General features: G+C 42.0%; 1 protein-coding gene across 1 annotated transcript; it reads right to left on the reverse strand.

Moving 5' to 3' along the window:
* Positions 1-168: 168 nt before the first annotated feature.
* LOC103462100 (SMAD family member 6-like) lies at positions 169-23028 on the reverse strand. The gene is made up of 4 exons (XM_008404626.3): positions 21572-23028; positions 18989-19042; positions 18481-18558; positions 169-1174 (listed from the first exon to the last, which is right to left on the reverse strand). The coding sequence occupies exons 1-4, from the start codon at positions 22299-22301 to the stop codon at positions 522-524; spliced, it is 1515 nt and encodes a 504-aa protein (XP_008402848.1). The 5' UTR covers positions 22302-23028; the 3' UTR covers positions 169-521.
* Positions 23029-24956: the final 1928 nt, after the last annotated feature.

The following is a 24956-nucleotide window of genomic DNA, read 5'->3' on the forward strand; positions in this document are numbered from 1 at the left end:
TTAAATTAGTCAACTGAAGTAATATGAAACAGTGAAATGAGCTGAGAAAATGATCACTTCATAATAACAACATAGCAGTTGTTTTACAATATAATGTAATATAATATAATATAATATAATGATATTTTAGCTCAGTTAATAGCTTTTGAACCACCACAGACGCATTCATTTAATACAAATACTTTATTGACAAGGTGTGTGTTTGTGTGATGCAAATATTTTAAGAAAAAATTGAAAAATATTGAGAACATAAACCAAGTTTGTCACTTTTACAGTTTAGATTTGAAAAGACACTGAAAGGCTGTAATGCATATATAGAATCAAAGTGCATATTCTTGTTCCTTTTTATGTTGACAATATACACATTACACTATACATAAATAATTGCATCGTAAAAATGACTCAAGTATTTACATGTAAAATATATTTTATATAATATATAAATTTATATTAAATCTAGGTAGATTACAATTGGGGTAGTGAGTCCGGTTGCTTCCTGTGAGTCGGGCCGTGTCGGTGTGCTATCTGTGGGTGTTGAGCAGCACCTCCAGCCAGCAGGGGCAGGAGGTGATGAACTGTCTGGAGTAGCAGGGACCCCAACCCTTAGCGAAACTGATCCGGATGCTGTGGGGGTCCCATGGCCCTTCCTGAGTCTCTGGCTTCACACCGTGCTCCGTCATCCAGCTAGAACACTCAAAGTCAAACACCTTGAGGGAGAAACCGGGCATCACCCTCCTCACGCTCAGCCCACGAGCGCTCGGCAGGTCCAGAGTGGGCGAGTGGACGAACACCGGGTGCTGGCTGCGGTTGTAGACCCACACGCCGTCGGCCTCGCGACTCAGCACGATGCCGAAACCGATTTTACTGCGAATCTGTTGTATGTTGCCGCCGCTGCCATTCCCTCCCGATCTCCCTCCTCTTCCGTGGCTATGTTGCCGGTAAGGGTCCGATGCGGCATGGCTGCCCGGGTCCTCGCGGCGGCTGTGGTAGGCGTTGGCGTGGAGCTGGCCGAGGCAGAGGCCCGTGCCCTGAGGTAGGTCGTAGAAGATACTGAGTGAGGGCTCGTAGGCCGGGTACAGGCGGCCCACGCGGGTCCGCTGCTCCCAGTAGGCAACGCTGCACCAGTGAGAGCGGTGTCCGCCGGAGGTGGAGGAGCCGATGGAGGTACCAGTGTCTGACGGGAAAACAGAGAAGGGAGAGATAACGTCAGCGTCATCCGGTCACTGCAGCAGAGGTTTCACTGGCAAAGCTTTGGTAGCAAAGTTGGTGTGTGTGTGTGTGTATATATAAAATGTGACATACTCTGCTTCTTTTTTTTGAATCGCCAGATGTAGATCACTTAAAACAGTGGCCCCCAAATTCAGCTCTCAGGGGCCGGTGCCCTGCAGCTTTCAGAGCTGCTTCACCACACCCGATCCAAATGAATGTCATTACTTTCTCTGCGTGTCGAGTTCTGCTTTAATTCATTCATTTAAGTGGAGACACTTCTCTAAAAGTAGCAGAGCCCACAGATCAAAAAACGTACTTTCATCAGTTCAATAAAATACTTAAACTAAAAGTACCATAAAGAAAAAAACAAATCAAAACATGATTTTATCTTATAAGTTGTTAATTCCACACAACAAATTAGCAAGAATATATTCTTAAAAACATGAAGTGTTTGTAGCTGTTTTACCTAAAAATATGTAAATTATTATTATATTACGCTAAGGTTCTTTACAGCATAATTTGTGAACAAATAAAAATCTGTCTTTTCAATGCTCTGTTTGGTAGCAAAACTACAGGTTTGCAGGTAGATCTAGGCTTTAGATTTTTGAATTTCTGTGTATTTATTTGTTGCCTCTATTACTATGTCTGACATAAAACTTATTTAAATATATGTCAATATTAAAAACACTTTTAATACCAAGGAATAAAGCCAGAAAATTCACAATATTTCCATATTGAAACTTCTATTTTCAATATTAATCCAGATCTGCACATTCCAGACATTCCAACACTGAGATATTGTGTAATTCAATGATGAATCTAGCCTCAGGATCTCAAAAGTTCTTTCACTCTGCAGTGTTTATCATGACCTTAAGGGGGCGACAAAACGGGTGGCAGAACTACTGATTCATTTTCCAAGCAGGTAATTTCCTATGAGGTTTGTTTTCAATCAGCTGTTTCCTTTCCTTCAGATGTAATTAACTATATCTTTATTAGTAGAAAATTAATTATGTTCCAGATTAGGATCTGCCTTTCTTCTCATGATAATTGTATGTATGCGTGCAGATTCAGGATATTCTCATCATTCTTAGAAATAAGAAAAACGTCGATTACTTGAACACAAAAGCCCACAAACTGATCGCCATAATTAGATCCATTTTGACCAATGATTTTTTTTTTCCTCTGCAAAACCCATATGGCAAAATTAGCAGAGAGCTGGAAGATTAAAGACACGCGGTTTTCTTTTGCGCTCAGTCAAAAGTTTCACTTCAATTCGTCACCTGTCTGTCTCGATTTGAAAAAGTGGGTTTCCCCTCCGCCAACCCCCCCATCTCCTCTTCTGACATCCCTCACCATCACCCTCTGCAACCCTTCCTCAGGTCCAGAGGTAAAAGAGGAGATTTAGAGCGGCAGAGAGGAAAGTTGGGGGGCCGAAAGCATTCAGCTCTCTGTCAACCTAGCATAAGCCCATGAACCCCTGACCCCCCAGCCCTCATGCTATCAGCTCACATTAACTCCCACACAGAGTGATGCCATTATTTTGCTCCAGAGACTCTATTGACACAGAGGATTTAAAGACCCATGTGCCTGTGGCCCCATTCCTTTCACATAACACCCCCTCTTCACCCGCGAAGAGCCAGATGATGGCTGCTCTCTCATTAACGCGCTGCTTTTAGGTGAAACCGGGACCGAGACGGGACCAGGTTCGTTTCAGCAGGTCTGAGGGTAAAACGTAGGGGCTCTTGTGAGTGCGATGGCTGGGAGACAGGGGGTCGCTCTCTCTCTCTCTCACACACACACACACTCTTGTACAGGCCGAGCCTTCTGATTCAAACGGCACCAGTGCAAACACACAAACACCCCGTGCACAAAATTGCACTTCTCATCTGAGGCCCACGTGTGTCATTAGTGAATTCCAGGCTGGCAACTCCTGCAGTCTGGAGGTTTTACAGCTCTCCAACAAGAGAGCAGGCTGCTCAGCTAGCAGCTCTCTCACTCTTTCTCTCACACACCCACACCCACGCGCACACACACACATACACACACACACACACACACAAGGAATTGCACAAACTTTTACAAGCCGTGCTCTTCCCTGTAATAAGGCAACACAAACATGTCTGGGGAAACACAGGGAGACTTTATGAGCTCATGATCAAATTAATGCCCAAAGAAAACAGAGAACAAGCTGATTTTTTTAAAGCATTTTTTTTCCGTTTTGTAAAGAAGCATGGTGCAACAGGAAGTCAACAATTAGACCCTGACATGTGAAACAATTCAAGAGTTTTTACCTAATTTTTCAGTTTATGACTCGATAACAAGCTAAATATCTCGCTTTGCAAATGGCGTGCCTCAGGTGAGGGAGCTGTTCGGGACTTCAAAGCTCCAGGATTAAAGTCATGAACAAAAAATAAATTAAGTCTTGTGTTTCTCAGAGTTTTTTGAAACCATTGAAAGAGCTCTGGATCATCGATAGTTTGGTGGATAATTTTCTTTTTGTTTGGTGAGAAGAAACACGAATTACTCAGGTCCCGTTCGATGTTCGCTGGATGTTATTTTCATTCACTTTGATCATGTTTTAAGCACAATAGAACAGGAAATGAATCTAAGAAAAGCATTCAAGTCCAACAGAAACCTTTCAGAAAGCCTGCAAATGTATTAAAACAAGCTTTAAGAGCTTGGAAACACCTTTTGCACCTTAAAAAAAAAAGCACGGAGAAATAAAAAGGGGCACAAAGCTTAATCACGGTCCTCTACGGTGAGAAGTTCAAAGCTCTAAATCATGATGTGCATCAGTGTTTGACAGCCCCAGAGGAACAGCAAGACATGCTTAATGTTTCTGGCACCGGCCTCAGTGTCATCACGCTCAGCCTGGCTATCATCCAACTAAAGGTATGACAAGCTCGTGTGAGAACGGCGAGGGAGGGAGGCAGGGAGGAGCAACCGACTTCTTCAATGGAATTTTTAAAGAGGGGTTCAGACCTGAGGTTATCAGCGTATTTATGTTTGAGTGGAGGAAGTTGAGGTGGGGCGGGGGCAGAGGGGGGAGGAGGAAAAAAAAAAAAAGAAAGTCGTGGGTGACTGTGATGTGAGCGTGCACGCCTGCATCTGTACAACAGGGCTGGCAGCAATTACAGCGTCCTGCAAGCGTTTAGGCCGACCACTATTTAAGAGCTCTGTTTACCAATTAGATAAGTAGCCTTTGTTATTTCACTTCAAAATCGCTGTCTCTTAGTGCCAATCTCACCGAGGCGTCCACTGCGCCTCACACCGGCTTTGCACAAACAAATAGGGTTAATTAGATATATAAAATGACTATAACACTGAACAACAGTCACCTTCTTAAAAGGACTGAGACGATTTTAGAGGTTAGAGACGTTAGCATCCGACGTTCACAAGACAGAGTCAGTTTCCTGCCGGTTCCCCGCAGACGCTGGACTTCAAACATCACGGACATGTTGAGCTTCCCACAGGAGTCAGTGGTGAGTCCTGTTTTCCACAACATTTTAATTGAGCACGATGCAGGCAGAGCTTCCAAAATAACAACAGGGTAATCTCTGTCCTCTATGTGCAACACTCCACTGCTATTACCTACAACGATGAGTTCTGTCTCAATTTAAAGAGTCTGTGGTATACTGAGACAAAGAAAAACAATACGAGGATGGGGCAAGAAGATGAGAAGATGTGATCCAGAGAGCATCATGGTACTTGTGGAGCTCTGGTTCTACATCCAAGGGCTACTTGCTGCTCAAGTGAAAGCAGTTTGACCTAAAAACTGTCTACTGTGTGTAAGAAATAATGGTAAAATGCAGTTTAAGTAATAAAAACAGTCTATTTTATCATTTGGAAGAGTTTTCTACTTTGACAGTACGATGCATGCTTTACCGATCTGATTAGACCTCCACACCAAAACCATTGGTAAGCAACACATTACATACAGTTTGGGTTAAAACTTTGATCGTTATGCAAGTTTTGTTTTTAATTATAAGCAATTTCGTTAAATAACTCAAAGCAAAACATTTGAGCTATGAGAAATTCAACTTGGTTAATGCAGCATGAAGTCTCCAAGGCAAACACAGGTTTATGTAATGCAAATCAAAATATGTAACACACATTTTCCTATTTAAATATCTGTGAATAAGTTTTTGTATGTTGCTTATGATGGAATATAAAAAATACACAACCACATGAATTATTTAGATCGGTCATAATCTACTTTACAAATGTTCACAGATTATATAATTTAACCCAGTTGCTTTGTGAGTGAACCCTTATTGGCTCAGGGTTTCCAACATCTGCATAAAATGAAGACACCTATATTTCAACTAATTCAAAAACCAACACTTTACAGAGCATAACTATCAAATATGTGACTATATTGAACACAAACTCCAGACAAAAATCTAATAACAGAACTATGTTCACAGTCCCGATAAACCATTTGGTTTACTCGTCAAACGGTTTCTCTGTTTCAGAGTTAAAATCATCTGGTCAGCCCGTCGGACAGTAAAACTCTTGAACCAACTTCCACTTCCAAATAGGAAAATACTTCATTTTCCCTCTCCTCTTCTCAGTGACAGAGTATTGACCAACTCATTATGGCCTCTAACAGGTTGAAGAGAAAATACTGTATTATACTGTTGTTCCATTGAGCAACAACTGTATAAATAAGGGTGGGTGTTTTCTGTGACCAAAAATATTTCTAGAAAATGTACTTTGTGCCTGTGTTTGCTTTTAAACTAAATATTTTCTTCTCTTCAAGCAGTTGACGGAGCGCTCTCAGCAACAGGTGTGGGAGGGGAGACGGCTACTTAACATTGAATCCGACTGAAGAAAACTTGGTTTTCTCCAACTCTCTCACTGGCACCTCATCATAAGGTCTTATTACAGCAAGAATCCATGATGGATGGAGCTTTTGAAATCATCTCAGCATTGTTCATCTTCAGAAGGATTTATCTATTTATTTATTTCTATACTCAGTGACATGAGATCCATCCACAACGGTGTCAGACTCATTTTCATTTTTGGCCTTATCGTGATCATTAATGTTCTTAAAGGGAAGTTTCTGCCAGAATGTACTGATGAAGCTCATTAACAAACTCTTAGAATATTATTAGATATCTATGTCTGCATTCTTATTAAAATTAAAAAAGTATTAATCATGTCACGATGATGTACTTTGACAAAAACTGATTTCATTTGAGTGACAAAATAATATGTAAGAGCACAATTGCTCTACTTAGGTGTCCAGCTAAAGTTTAGAGGCCCACGTAATAATTCATGGCGGGCCAAATCTGGCCCTCGCGCCTCAAGTTTGACACATGTCAAATTCAAATATTTTGAATTTTGAACAGTAAACGTTGAACATACTAATTTATTTGACCTGCAGTTTTATATCTAAATTTCTTCATCATGTCACCAACCTATAGAGGTAGAGAGTCTGGGAGGAAAACAGGGGAAAAGAGGGAGGGGAAAAAAAAAAAAGAGGTGGACCGGGTGAAAGAGAGAGAGAGAACCTGCCAAGCATAACCAGCATCCACGGAAAAAATGAAGAGAGAGAAAGAGACTGTGAGAAAGAGAGGGAGGGAGGGAGACCCTCGTCTTTCATCCAGTGCCAAGGATTAGATTCCCCTCCAGTTATTAGACTCTTCCACTGTGCTGAAAGAAGTGGGAGGGTTGGGAGAGGGAGAGGGAGAGGGGGCGTGCGAGGGAGTCGGGGGGGAACAGGAGCGAAGGATAGGATTTAGCCACTGACCATTGTCAGGAGTCGAGATGTTTTGTTATCATCCTATGTCGCCGCGCTTGCTGTGGAAAACTCAAAGAGTGGAAAAAAACATCATGAAAAAGGGAGAGAGAAAAACTCTCCCCTGCCTGAAGAGAAATGGTAGATTCTGTGTTGTTTGAGACAACTATCATTAGAGGGCAACTTCAAACCAGCAAGCCACATTTAAGCTGGCGTCTCGACTATCTCTGCCATCAGCGAGCTGCCTTATCGCCAGACGAGGCCTTTACAGTCGAGCACAAACCAGGCTCTCACATGCACCAACACACATGCACATTCTTGCACGCTTGCTTCCCCGCCGCCCCACTCCTCCCCACTCCACTCTCTTGCTTTTCATTGCAAAGTGGGCCCAGTAATGGAACAGAATGCAACTAATGACGTTTCTGCGCTCAGAAATACACGGCGAGTCGGACGAGTTCCTTGAGCCTGGAGGGCGGCCGAGCTGCAGGGAAAACTGCTGCGCGTCCCTGTGAAATTCCTGGGCAGATCTTAGAAGCAGAAAGCTCCTCCAGAAGGAAGAGAAAAAGTGACCAGCTTCCTGCGTTTCTGCTGCGACTTCAAACAACTCGCCCTGAAGGAATGCCGCGGCTTGAACGTATACACAACGGCGTCCTTGACAACCCCGCTGTCACGCCGTGTTTATCGACATCCATCACGTCCAAAGTCAGGTGGTACTTTGGAAATTATTTCTGCAAACTCTTGTTGTTTGTTCTTCTGCTGCATATGCAAACATGCTAAACATGGAACGCCTACTCATTTAATCCAGACACATGTCCGTTCTTGTTGAGAGTCAGCAGTTCTTAAGGTTGCAAGCGTAGAATCTGTGAATGCAGTATTGATTTTGTGCAACAAAAGTGTAAGGAAGCTGATTTGTAGAGACACGATTGCTGACTGAGACTAGGGGAGAGCCTGCTAGTTGACAAGTCTCCCCTCCCAACACATTCCTGGACAGGCCCTTTTCCTCAACACTTCCTCCCCCTGCTCCGAGAGTCACAAGGGTCAAGTTGACAAGTCTCTCATTGAGCCTCACGTGGTCCCACTATATGGCCTTCACTCCTCACAACATAATTACGCTCATTTATTGGTGGAATACATCCATTTGTCCTGCTGCGAAGGAGGAATTATAAAATTCCTCTGCAAACGTTATTCGGATAAACGACCCGGCGATGCCGATGCACGAGAGCGGACTGAAAGACGCAAGGCGCAACGCTGATGAGCCAGGAGACGCAGATCAGAACGAACTTTTAAACATGTTTTTACAGCCGGCCCTAAAGCAAACATTTGACCTTTCCAGATCTTTTAAGAGGACTAAGAACTGTTAATGTGCCTTTTAGACGAATAAGTTCCGAAGCAGTGATAAAAAGGTCATTAACCTTTTGGCTCAAATTCTTTTGCTGCATTCATAGATTTTTTTTTTTTTGTGGAGGGGGGAGCGGGAAGCTGGGGGGGCTTTATAAACTCAGAGTCTGTCGACATCTGCAAAGAATCTTTAGGTTCTGCAGCATGGCAGGCTTCCATTAAAGGCCAAATTGCGAGTTGGCAAAAACTCTGAGGGAAAGCCACAGCCAGTCCTGTAATTTAAACCTTATTTTAAATGGTGATTGCCTGACAACATAGACCCAAGGAGAGGGAGGAGAAATGCGACTCACAAAGACGTAAAGAGGGAGGACAAGAGAGGCGAAGGCAGCAAAGGAGAGTGGGCAGCTGACAGCAGCAATAAATATTCTGTGCTTCATATGGCAAATGTGCTGATCAGAAGAAATAAAACGAAAACAGGTCAAACTAATAGAAAACTGGACTTAAATAAGAGAACATGGCAATAGATAGGTCAGTACAAGACAAAATGTTTTATTTCCTGCTGTGAGTTAACAATAAAAGCCTGTTTTTCACTTTTGATCTCGGGCTGCTGTCACAGCGTTTCCCATTTTCCAATGTATTGAAAATAAAATAAAGGGTGAAACATCGAGCGCTGTCACGACTTTGACGCACGCGTGTCTGTTTTAACGTGCTCCCACTTTGAATAGTGTGCTTGTACTAGGATCAGAGGTGTGGAATTTCTTCTACCTTTATAATAATAATATTTTTTGCTGAGATGTCACTGTCACATTTTAGTTATTTTTCCACACTGAAGAATCAGCAGAAATGCCACATGTTCTAATAATAATTAGACCAATAATGGTTGGCCATCTTGTGAGTTTTATTTTGAGTTTTAGGTATCCAGCATGCTGAGGTAAGTGATGCATTGGCATTGTGTAGAGGGATGAGTAATGTTATTATTGGATAACTGCTGCATTATAGGAGTCCTAGTGTTGGCATAAGCTGCAGTATTCATAAATTTTGTCCCAAAAGTCATGATCAGACTGTGAAAACAGAGATAAATGCATAGTGAGTTGATGCTGTGAACGCTGATTCCTATAGCACATCGCGTCTTCATCGTGGTTTGCTATACCATTGAACAGACACGCAATAGTGCGATGCGAGTATTAGGCTGAAATGCAACTAAATCTGTTTTTCTCAATGGGGATAAATGCTGGAAGATTTAATCAGCATTACAACTTCAAATGGCTTGATCCGCTCACATTTTACAGTATTATAGTAGCAGAGGCAGAAACACAAGGAATCAAATAGCAATAGCGCCATACTCCTCTTCCTCTGACTTACCCTGCTTTTCATTGATGTAAAGGAATCTGATAACACTGGCGTCTTGTCTGAGTGGGCAGCATTATCACATTTCTGGGGAAGTTCTGATTGCAATCTCGCTGTTTTTGACCAAACAACATTCGTCCTCTGTTTTCAGTCCTGGAAAAATCTGAACCACATGTATTAATACTTGTGCCGGCCCATATTTTTGGCATATTTTCTGCTTTCAGAACAACCGTAGACAGCAGAACAAAATAGAGAGACGCTTATTTACTTTCTAGCAGATCATCTTCCTATTATAAGAATTGTACGATAGCATCTAGAGGTAAAGGAGAGAAGAACACTGACTAAGCTCCCATCATGATAATAATAATGATGATGCTGCAACCTCTCCTCTGTTCACTCTCTGATTGGACGTCTAAGTCTGCAGAAGTCTGTGGTTGTTTGTCCTTGTTAAAATCAACCATACTCAACAGTGTGATTGCAATAAAACATTTGCAAGTGAGAAACAGATAAGACCTCTTTGTCACGCAAACTGTTCATCACGTTCAAACTTGCAGAAAGGTGACTGAGCTGTGGCTGAACGGTACTTGATTTACCATGCGGGTTGAAAGATCTCAAACTTTAAACGTCGTGGTCACTGCCAGAGGTACGAGAAAAAGACACAAGATTTATCTGTGTAAATCTCTCCAATATCCAAATGACTTAAGTGACTCAATTTAGAGAATGATGACGCCACCCCAACTCATTCAATGGTCGCCAGAGAAATTAGGAAATGATAAACTAGCCTGATCAGCGTCATGGTGAGGTAGGTACATTAAACATGATTAAGGTTTCTTCTATCAATTTTTTGTTGATGTCACAGTTGTAGCCCTTCTTGATCCAGACCTGCTGTGTCAATCACACAGCAGGTCCTGATGCTCAGTTTCAAAGTTAGCATGGTCATTCATACGACCATTTATTGAATTAGACCATAGTGAGATTTCTGTTTGAGCGGTTTACGACGCCAAAGTGACCCCGCAAGCCGCTGTGTGACGTTTAAGTCACACAGCGGCGCTCTGTTCACAGAAGTAACAACGGACGCTGCCAACTATGGATCGATTTCAAAGTTTATTCAGTAATGAGAGCAGTATTGTCACAAGATCATAACAAGGTAAAGGAAGCTAAGAAACAAAAATAGAAGTGACCTTTTATGGATCATTGACGGTGGTACACTGTAGTTATGGAAATGTCAAGCAACATGTTAGTTTATGCTCAGCTGGTACTTAGGAGCTAAATATACCCCAGACCATCACACCACCGCCACCAACCAGAACCGTTTGGGTTATTGTAGGACGGCTCAATTCTTCCCTGTTACTTATTCTGATTCTGACCTGAAATCAAGACTCATCAAACCATGCAACATTGTTCCAGCTTGTTATTGACTAATTTGTGAATTAGTGTGCCTGTGTTTGCTGGTCTTCTGCTCCAAGGTTTGTGTTGTATGCTGAAGGACGATATTCCACGTGCCTTGGCTGAAACAAGTTATTTGTGTCACTGTTGTCTTTCAACCTCCAGCGAGTCTCCCCATTCTTCTCTGACCTCTGACTTTAACAAACTAATTATCCACATGTCTGTTTCTCAAAGGATATTTTCTCTGTTTTGGACCATTTTCTGAAAACCCAAGATGGTTGTGTGTGATTATCCTAGTAGATCAATAGTTTAAAATCCTCAGACCAGCCCGTCTGGCACCAACAACCAACCGATGTAAAGAGTCTCCTACATCCATTTTCTTTCATGTTCTAGTCCTGGAATTGAACTTGAGCTGGTTTTGTTTACCCCGATTTGATGCCTAAATACACTGGGCTGCTGTCATGCGTTTGGCGAGTTCACCGCTTGTGGAATGAAGCAATAAGCAGGTGTACCCAATAAAGTGGCAGCAAAATGCTTTATTGTCATGCAAAGTGTGAATGTGACCAAGCATTGTCTTTTACAATATTAACATTTATCACAGAGTGGGGGTGAATGTGGAAACGCATGCCAAAATAATTAGAATGAGGTCATTCAAAAAAAGTAAAAGAAAAAATATCAACCTTATAAATGCATGGTTTTACATTTATAACGTCAAATCTAAAGCAAACACTTACGCCCACCTTTGCTTTCTAGTGCCAAATTGTAAGTATTTTTAGACTTAGGGACAATAACAACAACTGTTTTAATCTCGAGCACTGAGTCCTTTGCGATCGGGTAAAGAAATTCATGACTAAATTATGTGATTTGTCTCAAAATCGTCGGACGTTTCTCACACTTTTCATCTGAGGATCTTCACATTAGAAAAATAAGTAGTAGGGGAAGATGCAGAGCGTAGTTAACAAGTTTCCCCATGAATTTGCTTCTTGTTTTCCACTCAACAGTTCACAATATTATTCTCACATTCGATATTTAACAGATCAAATCTGGCAAGACGTAAAAAGAAAGTTAAGTATCTCTTAAAACTAGCAAGCTCTCAATACACAGTGGACATGTGATGATGTTATGTTCACAAATTAAAAAAGGATATTTGAAAATAAACTTCACTTTGGAAACTGTAAAAAGTAATGTTTTCTGCATGTGAAGGGAAACGCAGCAGAAAAAAAATCACGTGTTGCCAAATTCCCTCATACAAGAATGCGAACAGATAAAGTGTTGGCAGTGAATAAGCACAACTACTAAAATGTTAGCATAGTTAACCTTTTAACTATGCTAATGAAATCAAAAACTTGGCTGGACATATAAAACTGAGGAAAATGCGACACTGCTGATTTTGGAGTAAATTGTGTGCCGCATCCTCGGTTGTGTTTGTCCTTCCTTTAGAGTAGAAGTACTGTGATGGAAAATATTTGAGGAAATGGCAAATGTTTAATGGGCCAGTGCTTGTTGTTAAATTCCATAGCCTAATGTGTCTCAGTCAGGCATAAGACCAAGTGTTGTACGCCTGCCAGAAAACAGTTTGGAGGCTCATCGACAAACGATTCTCCCTGGAAACACTAACACGCTGATTCCCTTCTACGTCTTAAGATCCTGAATTACTCTTTAATCAGATTTCCTTTAATGTGTCTTAAAGTTCTGCCAGCCATTTTGTTTTTAAATCACAAGCCTCGGTAGATAATTTACAGAACCTTGTTTAACTACGTTCACCTTCACTGACCCGGAGAGCTTCACACTTTACTGAACCAAACTCTTGAGCGCAGCTCAGCTTCAGTCAAACTCCCAAACCCGCCCTCGACCAGGAATGTCAGTGCAGTTTAGTGTGTTTCTTAAGAGTTAATGCAGTATGTTCATACATACATCTGATGTCACTCTCCAGAGTCAGATCCCCAGGTGCCCCCCTACCACACTTCTTTCACCTCAAGGCCCCACTCCTGACCCCACCTTCCCCATTTCCCAACATTCCTGGGCCGTGCCACATCAGTCAAAGGCCCAATTCATGGGGTTAATGCTGCAGCGAGTGCAGACAGGGCTTCGAGACAGGATGTTTGGTTGATACCTCGCTCTGCTAAAGCAAACAATCCCCCAAAATATGATCACCGAGGGCAGACTGGGAGCAGCGCTCCAGCCTCATTTCAGTTCATCCAGGCCACAGTAATGTCCGCTAAGTATCTTAGCTTTACTTGTTTCCACATGTTGAACAACCCAAACCTGAAGGTGGATCAGTCTGGAGCTTATGAGAACAGGGGGAAGATGTCCACTGTTTAGGCATTGCTCTTTTAGGCTGTAGACCGCTTTGAAAAACTGAAGGCGAAGGCTGATTCCACAAAATATAAAAAAAAAAACTTCTCCAAATCTTAACTTGACAGTGTGCTTTAAAGTCTGCAAACCTTTACCTGAGTCATTTAAGTTGGATTATGTCAACAAATGCAGCAAACGGACAAAAAAAAAAAACGCTGCATACACAGAACGTAGCTAACATTGAACTAATTAAAAAAAAAGAGGAAAATCGAGTTGTGTCTTTCTTTAAGGTCTTAATAAAACATTTCTGAGGAACTCCACACACAGAAACCTGTGGGTTTTTTTTGGCCGGATATGGATGCGAGTGCAGTGCATTTTGTGGATTGGTCTCACTGGATTTGACGCACCTGAAGCACTAAACACAGAATTTTAGGCAACCACCGTGTGATTGAAACTTTCCTAAAAGCAACAGCAAAAAACAACTTCAAAGATTTTAAAAAAATACCTCAATAACATAAAATAAATCGTTTTATGTATCCTAATAGAGATAAAAGCCAACAAGTTGCTTACAATAATACAATGTACAGTAAAACAACAAAGCTGAATCCTATTTCCCTCTTGCTGCAGTTTGCAAGCTAACGTTAGCACTGCTGAACAGCTAGCTGCTGCAGGAAGTTGTCTCACTTAGAAACTTGCTATGCTTTATTTTTCCTTGTGTAATGGTAATATCACAATGAATCCAGTGTTTGTCCACGTATACAAAGCAGTGAAAGAGATTATACACTGATATAGGTGGCAGAACTAGTAAATATTTTTACTTAGAAGTAAATAATGTGATCAAGGGGTTTATTTCTGTACCATTTACTTATCATAACTAGTTTCACAGGCATCACCTCACATTCCAAGTGACTTATCTAATCACAATCCTGCTCACAAGATCCAACTTCAACAGCCAACATGGCTGACTTACACTAAGAAGGAGGCGATAAAGGCGATAACAAAATACTTTTTGTACACAACCTCAAGCTGTGAACCTGTTGGTGAAACGCCTTATATTTAGAGTATCACCAACAAAACATAGTTTTCACCTTGTCTTGTATATCTTCATGCAAAAAAAAGGATAAATGACACTTTTTTTAGGGTAAATGAATAGTCTAATTGATACTCCACAGAGATAAACGTATTAGATAATGAATGGTGGATGGATGTGCATTTATGTGGCACTTATATTGAGAAAATTGGGCTCAATTTTACATCAGAGAGAAAAAAAAAGTTATCTGGATTTAGTAGCAGATGTCAAAGTAACATGTCAAAATAAACATGTCAAAAATAAATTACAGCAGTAATGGAAATGGCTTATTTAGGACACTTCATTATTCTATAATTAATGTGAGCCACTGCACTAACCATCACACATGAGTTTAATTTTCTTTTTGACACAATATTTGGCATTTACTACAAACCATATTCACCTTTCTCACTAACAACTGTGCCAACGCTTGAGATTATTGTGAGTCCAACAATTTTCATCCCTCATTTCAGTAATTTGCATATCACATCAGAAGAGAGACTAAATTTAAATACAGCAGAGAGGCATTGTAATTTGAGAAACGGCAACAGAAGCCTTTTTAAACACAGTCCAGCGCCCAGAAGACAAGCGGCTCTCACCTGGACGTCCACTGTGAAGGTAGAAAAGCCCCTCCATTCGTCCCACCCAGCTCATTGCGTGATGGGAGAACATGTGTGTGTGAGTGTGTGTGAGGGTTTTGTTCCGATAGGGCCCCTATGTGAGCACACTGAGACGATCTTATCACAGAGTCAGACAGAAATTCCTCGCTGTCTCTCCCCCGTCACACAAACACACGCACACACACACAAACTGAAAATAAGCGCATTTTGTTGGGAGTCGCACACAGATGATCCGCACAGATATGAACATACTAAACTTCCAATTTTTCCCATGTCATAGCAGGCCTGCGGTTTTTAAAGGGAACGTTAACTGATCGAACGATAAAGGAGGCAAGGGCAAAGGTATGCATGAACCACGCCCTGCGGTGCCTTTTTTAAGGCTAAGATGGCTGATTTTAAAGGTATAAAACAGATGCCAAGGTGCCACAGCGCTTATTCAGAGCTTGTTTTTGTTCTGAGAAAATATTGGAGACTTAAGGTGACACACACAAGGATTACCTCCACAATAAAAGATTCCGTGACTCTCTCAAAGCATCTATCTGAGATTAAGGCTTTTGTTAAAATAGCGACAGTCGTCTCTTCCATGCATGTTGGTGTGCACAGCGCGTTCAGCATATTTCCTGTTATTTGACCGGCTCTGGCTCCTAATAAGATTCATACAACCTGTCAAAGGGAACAACAAAAGACACATGCAGATTTCTTGGCTGCCTCTGTTTACCTAAGTCTCGCTCCTACTTACGCTCTTGGCTTGATTTCTGGTTCTCGGCTCCAGTATTCTGGTGTGGGGGTCAGCGGTTCAGAGACCACACACACACACACACACACACACACACACACACACACACACACACACACACACCCACACACGCACACGCATGCACGCGCACACACACACACACACGCACGCACACACACACACACACACAGATGCAGAGACAGACGGAATACAAGCACCATGGCTTGTTTAAAACATAACTTATATCTATTTTAATTTCAACATCCTGGTGGGGTTGTGCCTTTTCCTACTAATCCATTTGAAGAAATCTAAACATCACAATCTGAAGCTGGACTTGTTCGTTTTGATGGTACAGATTTAAGGCTGCTTTCAGTGTATTCCCACTGTGCCTCTTTTTTTTAAAAATGTGCTTCGGACGTCAACAAGATGAGACTGTTTAAGACTGAATGCCAACACTGTTCCTCAATTTTATGTTGTTGTTGCAGTCGCTTCTGTCAGGCTGCTACAGGACAACTGTGCCTACAATCCTGTAGCTTGCTACCATCAGCGTGTGAATGTGTGTGTGAATGTGTAGTCAAACGTAGTCAAAATCACTTTGGAGTCCTAGGACTTGATAAAGCGCTACACAAGTACAAGCCATTTACAATGTAGTGTGAACGAGTTCTGGTTATTTCACGCTACTTTTGTGGTTTTAGTCACTTTATACACAACTTATGATGACTATGTGTAAATCTGACCACCACCAGTCGGACGTTTCATATCAGTTCTAACAACCAAGTGATACTAAGACATTTTTATGAGCTGCAATGGTCTGCTGTAAGAAAATGCAGTTAAATTACTCCAAAAGTGCCTCCACAAACCGAAGATCTGTTTTGCTTAGTCATGATTTTCCAAATGGAAATTAACATGAATCTGAATTGGACGGAAGTTAAAGTCTTCAGAAGAAAATAAGCAAAAAAATTTTTCCAATTGTTTTCTTCTAAATAATTCATAAAAACACTTAAATACAACAACAAAAATAAGCTGATAAAAACAGCTTGGCTACATTGACATAATGAAATGGTTTGTTAATTTTTACGAAACTAAACTGGATAAACCAGTAAAATCTCTCGCTTTGCACGATCAGTCTAGAAAAGTGTAGATTTTAAATGATGTATTTCGGTTCTTTGCTACCAGCAGCAAGCAACAGACAAATGTCTTACATTGTCTTACATTTATTTAGCTAGATATGTGGAAAATAACCTAATATTTCAACAAACTTTTAAAAACAAATGCAACTTCAGCATTAACAACGTGATTCACCAAGACGTAGAAGGTGAAACTACTTTTGCAAGATCAGCCGAGGGATGATGCATCTCTCAGGTCCTGTTTCAAGCTTTTGCATGACTGTTTGTCCTAACTCTTAAAGACACACCATGTGCTCACTGTTAATTTTCGGCAGATAGTCATTTAGTTCACTACTTCTTCTGTGTTCATGGATGCTCTGCGCTACAAGCTGCCATGGACATCTACAGGGATCACTTAAAAAACAAGAGAACTTCAAAAATTTAGAGGACACTTAGTCATGGCCGCTTTTAGAAAGCATCGCTGCTTAAAAGGAAACTATAAATAAATTGGGAGTTGTTAAAAACTTGTCCAGACCGTATAGTATTTAAGTTAAAACTTAAAAATGTGGATCTTATTAGAGGTGTTGAATCTCAAATGTATATTTTTATGCAGAAACACCCCCAACAAAACTGTTGATGCAGAAAAAAATAAACTTTTGACGTCTGAACTTCTATACCTAGCCAAGTGAAAAGACCTCCCTCTGACATTTCTTCAGACGCCGCGCTGTGCCGTGACTACGTTGCGCAGGCTTTCTAGGTGCCCATTCACCTTTCAACACCGTCCACAAGTGAGCCCAGGGAGGCTTGATTGAGTGGGTTTGTGGGTTTCTTCTAACGCTACAAGGACCTCTCCACCCGACCCCAGCACGTAAACAAATAAAGCTCCAGTTTCATCATCTAGAGGGGGCTGTTTCCTGTCCCAACTCAGTCCTCAGCTACCCACCCACCCATCTTCGTTCCACATATACTCTCGCACACAAAACTCTACACCGCCGCCTCATCAGAGCGGCTCGGCTCCCCATCCCGCCCCCAAAGTGCCAGCCTCTTTCCACTGCTCAATTGCAGAGAGGAATGAAGGGATTTGAGGGAAGAAAGAGGGAAAGGGGGGGATGGGTGGCTAGAGAGGCAAAAGGGATTGGGAGTATGCACGGGGATCTTGTTGCAGCTTCGTCCCGGTGAAATATTTTGCCGTGGAGAAAGCGTAGACGAGGAAGGAGAGAGAGAGAGAGAAATGCTACACTGCTGCGGCATCTAGATAGCGAGACCCCCAGACCCCCACCAAGCCCTCCATGCCACTCTCACAATAGAAGCTTTATGCAGTGGGCCTTTTGGGTTGTCCCCGCAGCCTTTGAAGATAGTTGGGGGGCGGGGGGAAGCACAACACGATAACGCCAGTAAATATAATTTACCCCCTTGTGCAAACATCCAAGAAGGGGGCATGTTATGTACGTTTGCATTAATGAGTGTGTGCGTCTGTCTTCTGCAACACGACAGAAACTTTTTTTTTCTTTTTTTTTTGCCGCACTGTGAGGAAAACCTCAGCAAGGATGTAACTTTTGGCATCCAAAACATCCCCTTTGACCAAATGTGTCCAAATACTTCTGCGGGGTAAAAAAATGCAGGTGACTTACCTGTGTAGTCTCTTGGCATAATGTGGGGCGGACTGGGAAGGAGGGGGGCTGCAGTTTCAGTGTAAGACAGAGCTGAGTCTGTTGTGTTTACAAAAAAAAAGCACACACACACACAAAAGAAACATGAGATCCAGATTATTTTTCTTTCCTGTAACATATTTAAGAGGAAAAAAGTGCCAGGAGGTAAACGCTCTCCTGGAATTTTTTTTTTGTCTGCAGTGACAAAAATAAATTAAGAAACAATGCAAGTAAAATATCACAGATTCCCAAACGTTGAGCTAAGTTACACATTTTAAGTTCAGCCCTCTTTGGGATTGCGCCGAGAGTTTCCCGGAGAGCAAACTATTCTTGCTCAAACCGTCTCTCCTCTTAATAACTGGGTGTCACTTTCAACGGCGGCAGCTTTTCAACAATAATCCGTGTTTCCACACTACAAATACGGCGGTGACAACACGTTGCTGCTAGTTCACCAGTTTGCTGTGTGGTAGGCCATTTTCACCAAACTTACCCAGTAGCTTGTGTTCATCTGAAAGGGACTGAGAATATGGAGGAGGAGGTGATTCTGAAAACACAGCAAAAAATTGAGTTATGGCACATAAACACTGTAAAATAGAAGTCAAAATGTATTCATTTGCAGTGAAGAAAAGGTCAGCACTGTAGCTACCCAACCATTTGAAACTGTGTTTAACTTGAATATTTAGAGGTACTTAAAGGAAATTTTGGTTCAATTATTTGCATAGCTGAAGCAAAGAAGTGAACTGTGAAGAAGAGCTAATGAGCACTAGCATGAAAAAACATGAGCAATTCAAGCACACTGATCTTTCCCTGAAGCAAACTATTCAAAAGATAAATATATGAGGGAAAATTAGTAAAACTCCCAGCACAAACTCAAGTGAACCAGATTCAACAGAGAAAATACGTTTCTCAATGTGGATCTGGGAATGACTGCTTCTAGCTTAGCAACCAAGCTAACAGCTGTTAGCAATGTAAGTTAATAACAACATACATCTCTGCTTTAAGTTCCTCAAAGCACTACAGCAACATGTTCACTAGATATAGTATAATGCTGTTTGTGTGAAAGGTTTTTTTTTAAGATATAACAACTATTTACTGCAGCTTTTACCGAGCTTTATCCGAAAGGCAGCCATATTAGATTTTCTTGTTTTGCTTGGTGAAAAACCACACTTTCACACTCTCTATCGCGGCTTTTAGGGACTTTTGTCCCAACTTCAAACATTACAGTATCAACAGCTGAGATACTGAGAGCAAAACTGAAACGCACAAATAAACAATATCCTCCAACAAATCAAGCAGAACCAACAGCTAGGATTTTGTTTTTCTCGCTTCTCCTTCGTTTTTGTTGTGCTTTCATGATATGCCACAGCAAACTGAAAAGTCCAACATTTTAAAGGGTCCAGGTCAATTTGCTTCTTTGCCACTTTACTACATTCCTACTTACTTGCTTCCATCTCTTTCTACTTCAATACGTGTAAAGAACGTTTAAGGCCCATACTTAAACCAAGGCAGAGGAGCGTTTTTGTTTTTTTTTTGGTCCATGAATAATGGATGAATTACCATAAAATGTTCAAATCTCATCAATAATTTAATTTGTTTGTATATGATTATTGCATATTGCAATTGCATTACATTCGAATCCAACATATTAGGGTTCAAACTCCCATTTAGGCCCGTGTCGACCCTTGTGAAACGCTGGTAGGTACGACTTACTGGAATCATATGACCGCACTTCCTAACAGCAGGCTAAGATCACAGTATAGAAAATGACTTTAAATGATCTGTTGTGCAAAACAGCCAGAACTGCAAAGGAACCGTCACCAGCTTACACGTCTCCGTCAAGATTGTGGTACTTGAAAATGACTAAGGTGGCATTCTTTAAAAACAAACGTGTCCTAAAACTGATCTTTACTTTCAGTTGTTCAACACGAAGAATCTCTCAATACGTTTGATTTTACCAGCCAGCTGAGTTTTATATCTTCAACGCTATATGCTAAAAGCTAAAAGCAAGTCTTTTATATTCTTTTTTTTCATATTAAACATCAAAATCTTCTATATGTCTTATTGCTTTTAATCAGACATGATTCGTCGCCTTTATTGCTGTGCTTTCCCTGCGTTTATCTCTTTGACTACAGCACAGCTAACATTTTTATACCATTCAGATTCTCTCAAAGGAAGCTCGGAAATCATAAGTAAAATAGCTGCTGTTGCTGGGAGAGTCCCTTCAGCACAAAGTGGACCTGGGTTTGTGGCTGCGGCCCCTTTAAGAGCAGAGCCAGTAATTGCTGGAGTCCTCAGTCTGTCAGATACCCAGCGAGTCAGTCTGGCGCCAGGGCTATGCAAACTGTATATTATCGGCACTCCTTCACCTAAATAACAAGAGGAGGACCTCCTTGTCAAAGCAAAAAGAGCCGAAGTGCAACCTGAGAGCGAGCGCTGGGACTGTGTAGGAAGGAGGCAAAGTTTTTCAAAATGAAAAAAAAAGGAAAAAAAGGGGGGGGGGGGTAAGTCGTTTATAAATGTGTTTGGGATGTCCAGAGGAGCCCAAGTAAAAACTGAGAGATTCAACTTTTTTTTTTAATTACACGAAAAGCAATAAAACATGAGAGAAAGTGTAACTTCTGACTTTTTTTTTCTCCATTAAAAAAAAAAAAATCAACAACAAGACTGGATTAAACCCTTTAGAAATATTTGCTGGCAATAACTCGATTATTATTATTTTTTCCTCTTGACTGACACTTCAAACAATAACTCCTGCAGGCCGCAGGCAAACAAAGCTCATTTGTTGGAAATACCCATTTAATTCATGCAATCGTTTATACTCTTGAGTCATCATCAGCCTTCAAGTGGATTAAAGTATAATTAAATTTGTGAAACCCCTTTCACGAACAACTTTTTTTTTTTTTTTTTAACCAGGACCTCCACCTAGAATTGGACCTGCAGGGAGGGGACCTCTCAGATCCGTGATGCCTGAATATGTTTGCCGCTGTTTGATCATTTGCAACCTGTCTGTTTGATCCACTTAAGCCCCCCTGCCACATGAATACACCTCCCCCAGTTTTGTTGTCCTCCTCACCTGGCCCGCACAGCCGGCTGTAGTGATAGGGGTTGCAGCACACCTTTGCGCTGTCTCCGGAGCCGAAGCTCTGGCAGTGGCACAGCGGCTTGAGTCGGGCTGACAGCGGCAGGTCGCTCCAGCGAAACAGCCGACACAACAGATACTGGGGGGAGACGTGGTGACCGCCGAGCCGCAGCTCGGTTCTCGGCACGGTGACGCACTCGCCTGGCACCCCTCCTTTGGTCTCCACAGCCTTCACCAGAGCATCAAGAGATCTGTCTTTGAGTCTTTTCAAAAAAGCGTGAGCGGTACTCGCCAAGTCCTCCTCGAGCCCGGTGCGCCTGGGTGCGCACTGGCAGGGGGCCCCCGCGTCTTTCCTCAGGGCCCAGTAGGAGCTCCGTGGTCTAAGATCCCACTCCCCAAACAAACAGCACGTCACAGTCCTCCCGTCGCCCTCCTGCTCCGGCAAGGAGCTCCTGCGCCCCGCGACGCACATGACACCCCGGTCGTCGTCGGATTGCTCCTCTTCGTCCCTCTCAATGCTCTCCGTCATGTCTCCAGCCTCTGCGGAGAGTCCCGGCGCCGCGTCACTGCGTGTCACCGACCTCTGCTCGTGTCTGTGGAGCCTCGCCGAGTGACCGTGCCGTGCCGCCTCGCCTCGTCTGCCTCCATCCCGCCCGTCGCTCTCGGTGACCAGACGGCTTCTCCAGAGTCGCCGAACAAGACCGGAGCGTTTCGACTTGAACATACGACAAACCTAGACAGTTTTGGATGAGTCCCGTCGGTCCCGTCCGCCTCTCTGGGGATGCCGCATCGATTTACGTTTGTTTCCAAAGACGGGGAGTTTGAGCACGGTGCGCACCACATGCGCAGCCGGTGGTCGCGTTTTCCCTGCTCGCCTGCAGCATCCGAAAGTTCAACTCAGACGCTGAACATCATCGGCTTTCCGAAGAAGGCTGCACACAGTCACTGCCCAGTGAACTGCTGTCGCCGACTCAATTAAGCCAAAACTTTCGCCAGCCGCCCGACAAAACCTTCAACTCTCCAACTCTCGGGTGATCTAGCGCACAGTCCGCAAAACATAGTCAGACAGAATCAGTTTACATCAGTAACAAACACCTTCAGAAGCAAGCACCCAAAGTTTTCTAGAGTTTTGCATTGAGTTGCAAATAATAATAATAATAATAGTAATAAAAGCTCTCCTCCTTCACGCCTTAAATAAATCTTCACAGCCCTGGAAATCCCGTTCCTATAAGTCGCCGGACGTCGCAACTTCTTTGCCACTGTCCCGGAATACCGCAGAGACGTCCGGGCGCTCCGGTGCCAAACTACCGGACGGATTCCGTGCAGAGAAGTTGTTTCTAAGAGAGCTGGAATTACTCTACTCTCCACTCCCCTGCAAGTCTTTTTCGGACGTAGACTCATGCACACACACACACACACACACACACAAACACACACACACACGCACACAAGCAAGGACACACACACACACAAACACACACGCTCAGGCACACGCAAACATGCTGCTGCGCACAGCCAGTAATCAAGCTAGACGGAATGAAGGCAAGTTCTCTCGATTTTATTTTCAAAGTAAAGCGGTTTAAAAATCAATTATCAAAAATATTTCGGGAGTTTTGTTTCTGCTCTCCAATAGTTTTTAATTCACATAATTCACTGAACCAACAAACTAAAAAAAAAAAAAAGAGAGACAAGCTAGCAGAAATTTAAATATATTTTCCTTTATAATATACATTTCTCATTTCACCTTAGCATTCATTCCTTGTCTCTAACATGTTAAGGGACAGAGTGGCCCACTTGTTGTGACAAATATGTATGTCAAATATATCTTTGACTGATGCGTCAAGTAGATAAGTCTATATGGGCCTCATATGGGCTGTGCTGAGGGTGAAGAGTTACTAATAATTGGGCCCAGACATCCTGTGTTGGAACAAAATGCAAATAACGAAACACCAAAAAATAAATAAATACAGGTAAAACCATCTGGGCACCATAACTGCCCAAAATCAGATCAGTTAGTACAAACTTTAAGTAACTATTTGGGTCAGTGTTGTTCAGTGTCAAATTCGCAAAGGCAGCTAACCTGGTGATATTATAATCCACCCAATGCTAGTCACACTCATGACTTGCTGTCTAGGCTGTCATATCTTTACTCACACAATAAGCTCTTGAGTGTGTGGATTTTTAATCCAATCAACAAACAAAAATGAGAGAGGAAAAAAAAGAATAGCATTTGTTATTGTTATAAACAGGAAAAATCCCATCAGCTATTCTCATGCAACTTTGGTACATTTTTGCATGTATTGGCATCACGTTGTCAGCAATCTGGTGTGTTTTAAAAAATAACTTACAGTAGCATTTGCCATAAGACTACACACTGTTTATATTATGCAAACAGACATATTAAAGTCTTAATGGGAATAACTGAGAAGCCAGTTCAATTTCTCGGTGGGATATTTCTTTTAAATCGTTTTCTCAATGAAGTATGAAGGGATACAGAGACGAGTAGGACTCAGAGTAGAGGGAACCCTATAGGAAATAGAATTTGAGCTTGATTTTTAGATTACGACTTGTCCCCTTCACATTGAGCTACAAATTAATAAAAAGGTCTTACTACAAGCAGAGACAATGAAAAAATGTAGCGCTCTAAATAGTTTACCACTGTCATGCATAATTGCAATTTGTCCTGACAATTGCTTCCCAAAAGTCACGTGTTAAGCATAAACATTAGGAGATCAATCATTTTCAATTTCCTTCTGAGGTGTTAGCGATAAAACGCAAACATCGTGCTTTTACTTTGAAACTCCAACCACCGTGACTTCCGTGTGTCTCTGTCTGCTTTGACTCTCTCTCTCTCGCTCTCCGTGTCTCTCTCTCCGGGCCCCAGAGGAAAGCTCTGGAGCCATTGGTTGATTCCCGCCATCATGTGCCAGTCTAGACACTTTGGCGGCTCGGAGCTGCTCTGATTGTTGCGCAAACACGGTTTCAAGTTTCTTAACTCTTAAAGACGCAACATCCCGCTTTGCTGAGCTCACCCTGGAAGTGCTCGGCAGCTAAATATCACATCAAATCCCCAGAGAACTCAAGAAAACTGTATGCAAACGCATTTGAATAAATACATAAATGGCATATATTTGTATTTACACAATTGGACCCTGTTTAATAATGTGTAATTATAAACTATATATATATATATATATATATATATATATATAAATTTGGTGCCCATCTCCACCAAATCTCCAGCAATAATTGGGAAATAGTCAGGGTTACCAGTCCATTGCAGAGCAACAGAGATACACATAGGAAAACCAACCATGCACACACACACACACTCACATAAGGACAATTTAGAGAGACCATTTAACCTTATAGTCATGTT

This window comes from Poecilia reticulata, chromosome 3, assembly GCF_904066995.2.
Source record: "Poecilia reticulata chromosome 3, P_reticulata-male-v2, whole genome shotgun sequence".
Classification (NCBI taxonomy): Eukaryota; Metazoa; Chordata; class Actinopteri; order Cyprinodontiformes; family Poeciliidae; genus Poecilia; species Poecilia reticulata.

What these genes read in the sequence shown, in the direction of transcription:
- LOC103462100 (XM_008404626.3), bottom strand. Translation starts at nt 22,301, where the DNA reads ATGTTCAAGTCGAAACGCTCCGGTCTTGTTCGGCGACTCTGGAGAAGC. An exon ending in CAGCCGGCTGTGCGGGCCAG is followed by an intron (nt 19,043 to 21,571) that starts GTGAGGAGGACA and finishes CTGTGTTTTCAG; the next exon opens with AATCACCTCCTCCTCCATAT. An exon ending in AGATGAACACAAGCTACTGG is followed by an intron (nt 18,559 to 18,988) that starts GTAAGTTTGGTG and finishes TAAACACAACAG; the next exon opens with ACTCAGCTCTGTCTTACACT.